Consider the following 14,058-nt stretch of genomic DNA (forward strand, 5'->3'; position numbering starts at 1 on the left):
ATGAGAATGATAGAACAAGGCTGCATGATGAGTGGATTGAATACTGGACAGAATAGCAGAAATAATAAGTGTATATTGGTGATAATGTGTTTTGAGCATTTGGTGCATGGTTCTTGGCACTAGTGGTCATTTAATTAGCTACTTTTTTTAAATATGAGAATGAGTACCATTAATGTATTAGAAAAGAATGTGTACATGTGTATTTAATTTGTAAAAAATGAGCAAGTTTCAGTGTAATAACAGCATTTTGATATAACACTGTACCTTTATAGCTGGTAACCAGCAGGGTCCAGATTTATCATTCATACATTTCACTTTGTAGACCTCATATTCAAGCCACCATCACATTACTTGTATTCAGCTTTTGCAGGTAGTAATGTCAGTGGCAAGAGGATGATAAAATGTGACAGAAAATCATCATACTTTTGTTAACAAAATTCATACTGACATATGTATGCAGTACATATTTATCTTCCTAATTGCTTACAAAGTGGAACACTAATGACAGACAATATTCACAATCACTTCAGTATTTTCCTATATTAAATTACTAGGGATTGCATATTTTATTCATAGTTATGTAAGATTGATAAGCAAACATCTTTCAGAAGCCTCATTAGGACCATCAAAATTCTCACATTTATGTGCTAATAAATTTAATCCCTAATTATATTTGTAGTTAAATTTATGAGTGAATTTGGGACGAACTGTGTAATTCATAAACACAATACTAGAAGTAAAGATACTTTCCAATTGGCTAGAGTTAAGAATGTAATTTAATATTTTAGTGCAAAAGTCTTTTAACAGTTTGCTGGCAGGCACCAGGAGATTACACATTCCCAAATCTTTAAAACTAAATTAAAAATACATTTCAGCAACTCTGACAATTTATCAAAATATTTGGATTTGGGAAGTAAATTAATGTTAACATTAACGTTCACATAATACAGAGTTTTACTAATGTATAGACAGCTGATAGCGTTCTGTGTAAAGTTACACAAGTGCTCAGTTGGCAGTATTAGATAAAAACAGAAATGAGCAGTGTAAGAGGGAAAGGACTGGCTCTTTATAAAGTAGCTATTTTTTACTAATAGTAATCTGGTCATAATTCCCATCATTATAAACAGGAGCAGATTAGCATTAGTTGCAATTGGTCATTAGTATAATTTACTTAAGTAGCCTGCAGTGACTATGTCTGTGAATTAATAATGCATATTTTTACTCATTCCACATCCCTAAAGGTTCTTTTCTATGATTTATCAACTGTGACTGGTGAGTTAATGTCAGTGATAATCTCACAAAAAAATGTCAGATATTAAATTTTCTAGCAGAAGATGCTATACCAAATGATCTTCATAGATCTACTGTACAAAACAATGTAACTCTGACACATGTTTATCTCACTTGATTGTGGCTTTTCTATTGTCTATCAACCAAAACCAATCTTCTTAGTAGCCTAATCAAGCCAAGGGTGCCACGTGTTGTTGAACTGAGCAGGATCAGATGATATATCAACAGGACAGTTAGTTTGTGGGACTAGTCTTGACCTAAATTTATTGAGCTCCAGAATGAGTGATGTAACTATTGTTGGGTTGCTGCTAGCAATGTCCTCCACTTCACATGGGTCTTCCTGCAATAACATTGAGACCTAATTATGAATAATATACATAAAATATTACATGAATTGCAAATATTTAAGTTATGTTTAACTAAATATATTATCACTGTAGAAACAACACATTTAATTTAGTGAAGAAGACTCAGTGAGTTGAGTACTATTTGTATTTGAAACTTTGTTCTTTGATATTAAAAGCAGTGAAACAAATTTTAGTGGCACACCAATGAATCTCAGATAGCATTAGGATTCAGTTATGCAGACAGCACACAAAAGACCTTTTTTCTGTTTTACAGTACAATGTTTGAGACATGCAGTGTCTGCTGAAACTGACACATAAATAAGTATAGGAACAAAGATTCCAAGACTTACCAAGCGGGAAAGCGCCGGCAGACAGGCACATGAACAAAACACACAAACACACACACAAAATTACGAGCTTTCGCAACTGGCAGTTGCTTCGTCAGGAAGGAAGGAAGGAGAGGGAAAAATGAAAGGGTGTGAGTTTTAAGGGAGAGGGTAAGGAGTTATTCCAATCCCGGGAGTGGAAAGACTTCCCTTAGGGGAAAAAAAAAAGGACAGGTGTACACTCGCACGCACACACACATATCCATCCGCACATACATTTTTCCCATGTGGAAGTTTCTTTCTGTTTTATTTACATAAGTATAGGAACATTTAGACAAAATCGTGCAAATAGACAAAGTATAATCCAAAGTTTCTTTTGTTGGACATTTATTTTGTGAAATCCAGTATTACTGCCCATTCCTGAGAGGTAAAGGGGCATAACCCCAGGTTCTGAAATTTCGAATGAAGACCATGTTTTTTGCACTGAGAACTGCTTTCTTTGTGGAAGAAGAATGGTAACTGTGCTCTAGCAAATGGCAGATTTAAGTAGGTTTGAATGAACATACAACTTGTTAGCAGCCATTTGTTAATAAAGAAAACAGCTGCATAATAAATGATAGCAGTCAGATAGCAGAAGTATTTAGAAATCACTTCTTTGAAATAACTCATAAAATTGGCAAGGATAAAGGAATAGAATATATGAAAGAAGTAATGCTGCTTACATACAGTCAAATAAAAATTACTACAGGCTCTGCCAAAAAACTCTCAAAGAGCTGACAATATCTCAAGTACAGCATCAAAATCCTGTTCTTCACTTTTATACAGTGTATTCAGTCACATATGCAACACAACAAAATCACAAGGAATATTTTCAGACTGACTGAAATATGCTATTGTCAGGATCCTTTACAAGAATGTTGTAATACAGATATTAATAATTACTGATCAGTCATTAGTTAGCTGCTCCTTGACACTACTGGGGAAAAAATTTGTATGTAAGAACCAAGCAAAAATAATTCCCTTTGTTGATGATGTAGGTATTATAGTAAGTCTTTGGAGTAACTTCAACACTTTTGAATATAAATAATATTTTCTTGAAAATTAGTAACTGATTCTCTGCAAATGGACTGTCGACAAATTTAGATAGAACACAATGCATGGAATTAAGTACTGTACAAGGCCTAACCACACAATTAGGAGTAATGTATAAGGATATTTCAATAACTTACATCTACATCTACACTTAAAGGGAGTATTTTAAATTCTTAGGTGTTTATATTAACAAGCACCTGAACTGGAAATCACATGTTACAGATCATCTTAAACACCTAAGCTCCACGAATTTTGCATTACACATAATTTCAGATTTTAGAAATGAAAATGTAAAAAAGTTTCCTATTTTCATTCACTAATGTCTTGTAGTATCATGTTATGAGGTAACTCATCACTGTGGGAAAAAATTATTAGTTGCACAAAAGGGCGTAATAAGAATAATGCAGTGTTCACTCCAGAACCCCTTATCGACAGCTCCTTAAACAATTGGGAATACCGACAACAGCCTCAGATAAAAGGTGCTCTTTTATGAAGTTAGTTATCAACAGTCAGTCATAGCTGACAATAGCAACATTCATAAATGTGATAACATGCGAAGCTCACATAGCCAGTCTGATATTTATTTTTCATTTTAATGTTATACGGTAACATTCAAGTACAGTTCATTGTAGTCTACATATCAAGCAGGATTGTCACTTCACCAAAGGTTGTTTGTTCCTGTGGAGTGTGATCTGCTGCTAGCCTTCCCACTACGTACCCATTGAGGGTAGCTAATATGTAGCTAGAGGAAACCATGTGAATAACTGCTGGCCACTGCTGTAAAGAATTGGCTCCAAACCAGCTTCCAGCTAGCAATTATGTGGTCCCTTTCTTATACCTACTTTAAGACTTTATTCTGACATAAGAGTAATTTCACCCCATGGCCTGTGAAGACAGACTGAGAGCCTCTGAGACTGACCTGAGTGTACCCTTCTGTATTCCGTATATTGCATACATTGGTTTTATTAATTTTTAACGAGCACATTCATTTCAAAATCCCTTCAAATTGTAATGAACTGGTCAGTGTTACACTGTTGCTATTTAATAAAGAATATGAAACAGTTATTTATTCAAATTGCAATCTAATAAAGCTTCATGTGTAATTTTGTTTTACATGTATAATTTGTTTGTAACTTCTAACCACAGTAGATACATGTATTGAAGTAAAAAAATTGAAATTAGATTATTTAATTCATACATTAATTTAATTAATTTTGTACTTGAATGACGTTAGTCAAAATACATTTAGAAAATATTCCTTTTTTTGTATGTGATTAATTAATTTGGAAATTTTTTGTGTTGGAATTACATTTGCATCCATCACTATTTTTACTACTGGAACACCTATAAAAAAAAAAAAAAAGAATGTGCAGCAGGAACGAGTAGAGAAATTCTTCCATCGGGGGGGTGGGGGTGGGGGGGGGGGGGGGGGGAAGAGTCAAAGTGAATATGCTCTCGTATAAAAGACTCTGGACTGAAAAGTCGTGTAACAGCTGCCGCATCCACCTCTCTCACCATCTTTAAAATTTGCCCAAAATTTTTGACATGGAAGGATATTCACACTCTTTTTTAACATGAAATTCACTTTCACTCCCACAAGCTTCCCTAATGGTAACTTTCCCACACCCACTAGTCTACTGCTGTAAGTCGCTCACACTCATCCACTCCCACTTGTCTACTCTTGCTCACCCTTTTCAGCCCAACTCATTGTCATTGTCTCTATATGTCTCTCTAACTGTCACATCTCCTGTCTCACAGCCACAATCTCCTTCATTCTGTCCTACTACTACTGTCTACTCTCACTGCCACTGTCTCTCGCTTGCTCTCTCTTTCTACACTTATCTGATTCATTCCTTCCCACTGGTGTCTCTCTTCTCACTGTCACTACCCATCTCTTCCTCACTGTCAATGTCACAGACCCATATTATCACTGGCTCTCACCCACCCCTACTTCCTCCTTCCCTTTATTTCTCTCCCAATGGCACTGTCTCCATCACTCTTTTCCTACTACTATTGTCAATGTCAACTATGTTCCACTGCCACTGTCCCAATCTTCCTCTCACAGTCCCATTATCTCCTTCACTCTTTCTATATCACAGCCACTATTTACTATTTTTCCATGTCTTTCCCACTGTCACTGTCTCCATTATCTCTCAGTATAAAAAAGGGTGACTATGTTCACATTCCAAAATTTTTGAGAAAATTTTAAAGGTGCTGAGGAAGGTAGAATTATGCAGGTGTTACCTTATTTTTCAGTCAGAGTCTTCTAAAGCATAGAACAGAACCGTACAGGTTAGCTACAGAGCTGAAACTGAGCTCAGTTGTTCCCGAGGCATGCCGGTACACAATGCATGTGCTCATTGCGGCGTGCGCGCAAACTACTAGTGTCTACAACAAAATGGATCTTACTTAAAAAACACACTTTGTAAAAGATGACTGTGATTGGTGATGGTGGGAGAACATATGGGACAGATCTTTCATCTAGGTGTATTTCCAGAGAAAAGAGGCTACAGGTTGGGATCAGGGATGGAGTAGGAATGGACAAGATCATTGCATACGTTGGGAGATGCAACAAAGCAAGTTATTATGAGATAAGATTCACTGCAATAAGACATGCAACCGTTTGGTACGTGACTGCAGGATGGCTACATTTTTCTTTCTTTCTTTTTTTGCTTTGCTCACAGTGCAACTGACACTGCCTGCGATGAGAATTGCATAGGGTAACATTCAGTCAGTACAAAAATTCATACCCTTTACGAATCTACATAACCCACATTAGTTACAATTCGATTTTGTTCAAATCTGGTACACAGCCTTTTGTTAGTAACAGAAAGATGGTGTCAAAATTTCAGATTTTTATTTATTATAGTTCCAGAGATATGCAAAATTATTTAAAAGTCCAGAAACTGACACTCATATTTCAAACCCAGTTAAGAACAATAACAAATTGACTTTCATTATCATTTGAAGCCATTATAAAATTATCAGTGCATAAAATCAATTAATTAGAATCTTCTTGTAAAAACTTTAGCTACTTTATATTGCATAATACAAATTAATTGATGAAAGGAGAAAATATAAAAATGCAGTAAATGAAGCAGGCAAAAAGGAATACAAACGTCTCAAAAATGAGATCGACAGGAAGTGCAAAATGGCTAAACAGGGATGGCTAGAGGACAAATGTAAGGATGTAGAGGCTTATCTCACTAGGGGTAAGATAGATACTGCCTACAGGAAAATTAAAGAGACCTTTGGAGAGAAGAGAACCACGTGTATGAATATCAAGAGCTCAGATGGCAACCCAGTTCTAAGCAAAGAAGGGAAGGCAGAAAGGTGGAAGGAGTATATAGAAGGTTTATACAAGGGTGATGTACTTGAGGACAATATTATGGAAATGGAAGAGGATGTAGATGAAGACGAAATGGGTGATACGATACTGCGTGAAGAGTTTGACAGAGCACTGAAAGACCTGAGTCAAAACAAGGCCCCCGGAGTAGACAACATTCCATTGGAACTACTGACGGCCTTGGGAGAGCCAGTCATGACAAAACTCTACCAGCTGGTGAGCAAGATGTATGAGACAGGCGAAATACCCTCAGACTTCAAGAAGAATATAATAATTCCAATCCCAAAGAAAGCAGGCGCTGACAGATGTGAAAATTACCGAACTATCAGTTTAATAAGTCACAGCTGCAAAATACTAATGCGAATTCTTTACAGACGAATGGAAAAACTGGTAGATGCGGACCTCGGGGAGGATCAGTTTGGATTCCGTCGAAATGTTGGAACACGTGAGGCAATACTGACCTTACGACTTATCTTAGAAGAAAGATTAAGAAAAGGGAAACCTATGTTTCTAGCATTTGTAGACTTAGAGAAAGCTTTTGACAATGTTGACTGGAATACTCTTTTTCAAATTCTAAAGGTGGCAGGGGTAAAATACAGAGAGCGAAAGGCTATTTACAATTTGTACAGAAACCAGATGGCAGTCATAAGAGTCGAGGGGCATGAAAGGGAAGCAGTGGTTGGGAAAGGAGTGAGACAGGGTTGTAGCCTCTCCCCGATGTTATTCAATCTGTATATTGAGCAAGCAGTAAAGGAAACAAAAGAAAAATTTGGAGTAGGTATTAAAATTCATGGAGACGAAGTAAAAACTTTGAGGTTCGCCGATGACATTGTAATTCTGTCAGAGACGGCAAAGGACTTGGAAGAGCAGTTGAACAGAATGGACAGTGTCTTGAAAGGAGGATATAAGATGAACATCAACAAAAGCAAAACGAGGATAATGGAATGTAGTCCAATTAAATCGGGTGATGCTGAGGGAATTAGATTAGGAAATGAGACACTTAAAGTAGTAAAGGAGTTTTGCTATTTAGGAAGTAAAATAACTGATGATGGTCGAAGTAGAGAGGATATAAAATGTAGACTGGCAATGGCAAGGAAAGCGTTTCTGAAGAAGAGAAATTTGTTAACATCGAAGTCATTTCTGAAAATATTTGTTTGGAGTGTAGCCATGTATGGAAGTGAAACATGGACGATAAATAGTTTGGACAAGAAGAGAATAGAAGCTTTCGAAATGTGGTGCTACAGAAGAATACTGAAGATAAGGTGGATAGATCACGTAACTAATGAGGAGGTATTGAATAGGATTGGGGAGAAGAGAAATTTGTGGCACAACTTGACTAGAAGAAGGGATCGGTTGGTAGGACATGTTTTGAGGCATCAAGGGATCACAAATTTAGCATTGGAGGGCAGTGTGGAGGGTAAAAATCGTAGAGGGAGACCGAGAGATGAGTACACTAAGCAGATTCAGAAGGATGTAGGTTGCAGTAGGTACTGGGAGATGAAGAAGCTTGCACAGGATAGAGTAGCATGGAGAGCTGCATCAAACCAGTCTCAGGACTGAAGACCACAACAACAACAACAACAATACAAAAATTGCTTAAAATTATTATTTGCTTGTAATTTTTCTGTGTGAGTGCTATAGAATGATTGAGAGAGTGTATGTGGGACATACGTTAAAACTTAATATATCATTTTATGTAAAACCTTGTACAAACAAACAGAGGGAAAGTTATGGTGTAACCACAGTTCAGATGACGTATGTCAGTGTGAGCTTGCTTTTGTATAAAAGCAGCCAGAATGAAAGTTAGAGGCAGAATAAATTTATTTATTTATCAATTTGGAGAATATTTTGCACTTTGCTTATTTTGGTTAAACAATATACTAGAAATTGAAGTTTTTATGACATTAATTATTATCAGATTACTGATTTGATAAGGCAAGTTTTGCCTGGAGAATAATCTGGAAGGAACATTCTGATTGGTGGTTTAGATCAACAGCCAATCAGAATTAAACTTTTCCTGCATGAATATAGTGAGGTGGGCAGAGAGTAGAGGAGCTCGAGATAGTCGCTTGCTAACCAGCCTATGGATAACACCATGTTAGATAGCTCCATAAAAATAGTCTCTAAGATGAAGAACTAGTGAGTTCATTTCAGTTAGCTCATGTCATGACTGAAGTGACTGGAGTTATGAACATTTTAATGAAAGTTTGGTGATTTTAAATTAAATAGTTGGAGGTTTATGAGTATGTGAACTTGCTTTGGTGAGCACTTCTTACTAAGAAGGTAACTGAAATGACTGAATGTTTAACTCGCAAAGAGTGATGGGTCTGTGACTGTTAGACTGTGAAAATTAGTTGGGTCGGACTTGTAAAAATTCTGGCTGCTTTGCGAGTGAAAATTCGTTGCACAGGCAGTGAATTTTGAAGGATAAAGTTTACCATAGTAAATAAGGACTTAATAGCCGTTTCATGTGTTTCCATATGAATAAAAAGCAGATTCAATCTAATTTTTAAATGCTTTCTGCAAGTAGATTGCATCCTCCAAATGCCCAATTTTTTTTAATATGGACTTTCAGGAGCTGACTTTCAACTCGAGTTACACAGACTCTGTGTGGTAGGTATTAGGTAGTGGTTTCACCATTGCAGAATACTACTTTGGGAGTGGTAGGGAGGATATTTCTCATTTCAGGGCATGATGGGAGCAACTCAAAACCCTGACAGAGAATGTGAGTCAATTGCTCACGTACTGATGGCATTGAGTAACAAGAGGCGTTTTGTGGCCAGACAGTGAATATATGGGTGACGGTAGACGACTGCTGAGACAAGGCACAGGAGTTCTGTCTCTGGATAAGGTTGAGAGGATTACTGTCAAGGCATGAGACTTTCGGCACATTTGGAGAGGGACTACCTGTCACTAAAGATAATGATCACTGGTGGAAAGGCTGTAAGGAGGGGACTTCTTGGTGTAGAATGGGTGGCAGCTGTCACAGTGGAGGTATTGTTAGTGGTTAGTAGATCTGATGCGAACAAAGGTTCTCTGAGGAGGAAAGCAATGAGGGAGAACGTGTTCAGGTTCTGAAGAAATGTGGATAGTGTGTCCTCAACATCAGAGAAGATCAAGAAAAAGTATCAATGTATCTGAACCAGATTTAACGCCTTCAAAACGGAAGTAATTGGGGGTGAGGATATAGTTTAGTGTGTTGACCAAGGTAGAAGGTAGGTTTGGAATCAGTTGGGCTCTGGGTGAGGTAGTGTTCAACAGAAGCAAGGCCATGGGTATTAGATATGTTATGTGGAGGGCAGTGTGTTCAACAAGGGTTAAAGGATTGAATGTGGCGAGTCAGAGGAGAAAATTGTTGGTATTTTTATATAGGTGAGTGGGCTACAGGGAATAGGCTGAGATGTTTATCTGCAAGGGGAGCATTTTTTCCCTGATGGGGCATAGCTGCCGGTCACAATAGGGCATTCTGGATGATTCAGTTTATGAATTTTAGGAAGCACATAGAAGATAGGAGTGTGGGGAGAGAGACAGACTTAGGGGAAGTGCTCTGAGATGGACCTGTGGATTTGAGGAGGGACTGGAGATCCAGCTGGACTTATGGAAGGGGGCACCGTAGCAGGGCTCATAGGTTGATTTAAAGGAAACTTTTCACCTGGTTCATAACCGCAGTGCTGGAACCTTTGTTGACAGGTAGTGTTGTAAGAGCAGGATCAGATTTTAGGTGTTGGGCTGCATTCTTTATGTGCATGTGAGGTTGGTTACCTTGTTGAGAGATATGGTGAATGATGGAGAGACAAGGAAATTCTGGAAAGTTAACCGTGGTTGAATTGGCAGCAGTGGGGGTGACCATGGTTGGTTGGAGAAGTAAATGAGTGTGGCAGAGATTAATGTTGGCACTGAGTTGAGTCTGAGTGGTAGAGTTAGTGGCAAAAAGTGTTTCCACTGTACAAACTAGGAGAAGGAGAGAAGGTCTCTAACAAGCCATGCATGACTGAGTTCGGGAGTGGGATTAAAAGGTAAGGCCTATGGAAGGAGTTATACTTCTTTGGGAAAAAGCTATTGCAGGACAGTGTCATGACTGTTTTATGGTTCTGTTTAGGCACAGGCTTCTATTGGTGGCAGGAAACAGTTTTGTGGGAATATGGTAAAGGTAGTAGATCTGAAAAGTAAGTCCATATGGCTGGTTGCTGTGTCCGCACAGGGAGAAACTGTGCCTTTGTGGATTATACCTCTACTTTGACAACTGCCATCCATTCCAGCCTAAGAAGTCCCTTCCATACAGCCTAGCCACCCATGATCATCACATATGTGGTGACAAGCAGTGTCTCACTAAATATGCCAAAAGTATCACTGAGGCCTTAATAGACTGAAATTACCCCTTCAATCTTGTCCAAAAATGGATCTCCCATACCTTGTCTTACCAGTCTCTTACTATCGCTTAAATACCTAGTCTGGCACAAAGAAGCACTCCTCTGGTGACTCAGAACCACCCAAGACAGTAGCAACGGATGCTCATCCTCTGCCAGAGTTTTGACCATCTCTCATCCTGTCCTGAAATGAGAAATATTTTCTCAATCTCTTCCACAGTGGTATTCCACTGCCACCCAATACGCCACATCATTGCTCATTCTTAATCCACCCCTGCTCCCATCCCCTTGCCTCATGGCTCATATCCCTGCAATAGATCTGTTATATTCACTGATCAACACCCACGTGCTAATAAAATTTGATTTATTAGGTGTACCCAGGACACCACTTAAATTTACATCAAATAACCTTCTTTGGAAAATAAAAAGGCTTTTCTCCTGCCCAAAAATTTAGTATCAAAACACGAATATACAACCTTAATAGAATTGACTTTTATAACTGAACTGATTTTACATTCCTTGGTAGTGCTCTCTCGATGCTCTCCAACAGATGCCGAGGAGTTAGACGGGTGCTGCTTCCGGGTTGAAGACGGGTGCCTGGTCGATCCGGCTGCGACAATGTTTCCTCCTGGCGGCACTCCGCGGCAGGTTGAAAGACACCTGTTTCCTTTCCTGCCGTTTATTTAACCGGGCGGCTCTAGTCTTCCTCCATGGATTCTATCGTGAGGATCGGCGGCCATTAGCAATACCCGATTGGCGGATGGTGATGTCATCGTATTACCATCTGCGTCGGAAAAAGGGGTTGCGCGCATGCATATTCGGCGGCTGCTTTCACGTTTGGCGAGAAACGCCTCTAGTGCTGGCTGGTGGAATGCGCCAGAACTACGTTGCAGGTGTGGCTTATTCTGCAGCGGTAGCTGCCCGTCGTATTTGCGTGGCTGTGCGTGCCACAGCAAGATCTACATACAAAACCCTGTCCCATACATTGTCTCACAACCACCTACTTCAGTCCTGTTGCAGTCGTCTCCTACCCCATCAAAAACAGAGCCACCTGTGAAAGCAGCCATGTGATCTACAAACTAAGCTGCAACTCCATGCTGCATTTTGCTGGTGCATGACAACTAACAAGCTGCCTGTCTGCATAAATGGCACTGCCAAACTTTGGCCAAGAGATAGCTGGACCACCCAGTTGCTGAAAATGGCATATAACATGATTTGCTTCACTTTAATGACTGTTTCAAAGATTGTGCCATCTGGATTCTTTCTGAACTGTGCACTTACGTTTCCTGCAACATATCTTTCATTCCTGTAACCTTACTGGCCTCAGCCTATGTTAATCCCTGTCCTCCACCTGCTTATCCCCTTCCATGCTCCCATTACAGTTCTACACATGCCATCTGTCCTGCCAGCACTCCCTACACAGTCTTTTCCCTTTCACCACTTATCTCCTGCCACCCCCCCCCCCCCCCCTCTGCCCTATGAGCACCATAGCATCCTGATGCTGCACCTACTATTTATTTCCTGTCCTCAGTACATCTCTGGATGCTCTCACAGGCAGGGCTGGCATTTTATCGCATCCCTACCCTGCTATCTCTTCTCCTCCACATCCAATGCTTTCTCCTTAACCACACTACCAATCCTAGCTAGACTGATGCTCACATCGGATGCACTTGCAGTTGGGCCTTGGCACCTAGAGACAGTGGTCATGTATGTACAAGATGTGTGAATGTGTGACCACCAACTTATGAAGAAGGACTTTGTTGGAAAGCTGAACTATTTATACCATTCTTTTTTGTTGCACCTGTCTGCAACTCAGTGTGTCCTATACACGAAATATGATGTCCAATATATACAAGCACACAGTCATGGCAAGTTGCAATTATGATCCCTGGAACACACAAATATCTGACTGCCTAATCAGCAAAGGGCTGGAACAAGACCACCATCCTTGACCAACTGTCAACAGTTCATCAATCACTTATTTGATACAAGAAGAGAAATTGGTGGACACGCTACAATAGAAGATGTAATCTTCCAGCTATCAAATCAGAAATCCTTTACATGGAATATGGAAGAAGACAAATGTCTGTATCAATCTAATCTCACATTTCCAATAGTGAGTTTTTGGATGAGTGGACTGCTCCTGGAATATGGGCATGAATTGCTCAAGACTTCTTTCTGTGAAAACCTGATGTTGATGGGAAGCATGCAGATAGCAAAAGCCTATGAAAAAGTCATTAAATAAAGCATATTATGTTGGATAACATCTTCAGCTACCAGGTGGTTAGTTTATCTTGGCCATGATTCGGCTGTGGCCATTCATACAGACACAAAGTTTGTTAGTTGTCATGTCCGCACAGAATACTGCACAGTGTTGCAGTTAAGTTTTTAAATTACATGGCTGCATTCACAGGTGGCCCTGCATTTGATGTGTTATGAGATGCCAATGACAGGACTGCAGTAGGTAGTAGCGGGAGGATGTAAGGGACAAGTCTTGCATCTAGGTTTAGTGCAAGGATACAAGCCATGAGGCAAAGGGTTAGGAGGTTGGATTTGAGGAAGGACTGGAGATCCTGCAGGGTTTCTGGAATGGGGGCATAGTGGCAGGGCTTATAAGTGGATTAGCTGACAGTTGGCAGAAATCTTCCACCTGATAATCCATGTGGTTCATAACCACAGTGGTGGAACCTTTGTCATCAGGTAAGGTTATATGGTCTGGATCAGTTTTATGTGATTTATTGTGGTTTTGTATGTGAATGTGACTTTGGTTGCCGTGTTGAGGGATTTAGGGAATGAACAGGCAGGCAAGGTTCAAGAGTAGGAAATTCTGGAAAGTTAGCAGTGGGTTATTTGGGGGCTGTTGGGGTGATCACAGTTGGATGATGGAGCAAACAGAGTCAGTCAGAGATCAATGGCTCTAAGCACTATGGGACTTAACATCTAAGGTCATCAGTCCCCTAGACTTAGAACTACTTAAACCTAATTAACCTAAGGACATCACACACATCCATGCCGGTTCCAGACTGAAGTGCCTAGAACCACTTGGCCACAGTGGCTGGCAGAGATCAATATTGGCTTTGGATTGAGCCTGAGTGATAGGGCTAACGGTGAAAAATGTCCTTCACTTTGGTGGCTGCTCCATAGCCTATGCCATCCAAATTCTTCACACCAACACTAACTTCTCTGAATTGCCCAAATGGAATATCTCGCTGCAACAAATCATATTTTCCTGTAACTCCCCTGACCTCAATCTTCACTAGTTCCTCACCTCTGTATGTCTATCCCATTCC

General features: G+C 39.6%; 1 protein-coding gene across 5 annotated transcripts in view; it reads right to left on the bottom strand.

The window, feature by feature from the left end:
• Positions 1-423: 423 nt before the first annotated feature.
• LOC126284387 (arylsulfatase B-like) overlaps positions 424-14,058 on the bottom strand; it is a 174,539-nt gene continuing 160,904 nt past the window's right edge. For all 5 annotated transcript variants that reach the window (XM_049983298.1, XM_049983313.1, XM_049983289.1 and 2 more), the window contains one exon: positions 424-1,630. In XM_049983298.1, coding sequence (XP_049839255.1) covers positions 1,457-1,630 — 174 coding nt within the window. In that variant the 3' untranslated portion in view covers positions 424-1,456. The remainder of the gene's footprint in view (positions 1,631-14,058) is intronic.

The sequence above is a fragment of the Schistocerca gregaria genome, chromosome 1 (assembly GCF_023897955.1).
Source record: "Schistocerca gregaria isolate iqSchGreg1 chromosome 1, iqSchGreg1.2, whole genome shotgun sequence".
Lineage (NCBI taxonomy): Eukaryota > Metazoa > Arthropoda > Insecta > Orthoptera > Acrididae > Schistocerca > Schistocerca gregaria.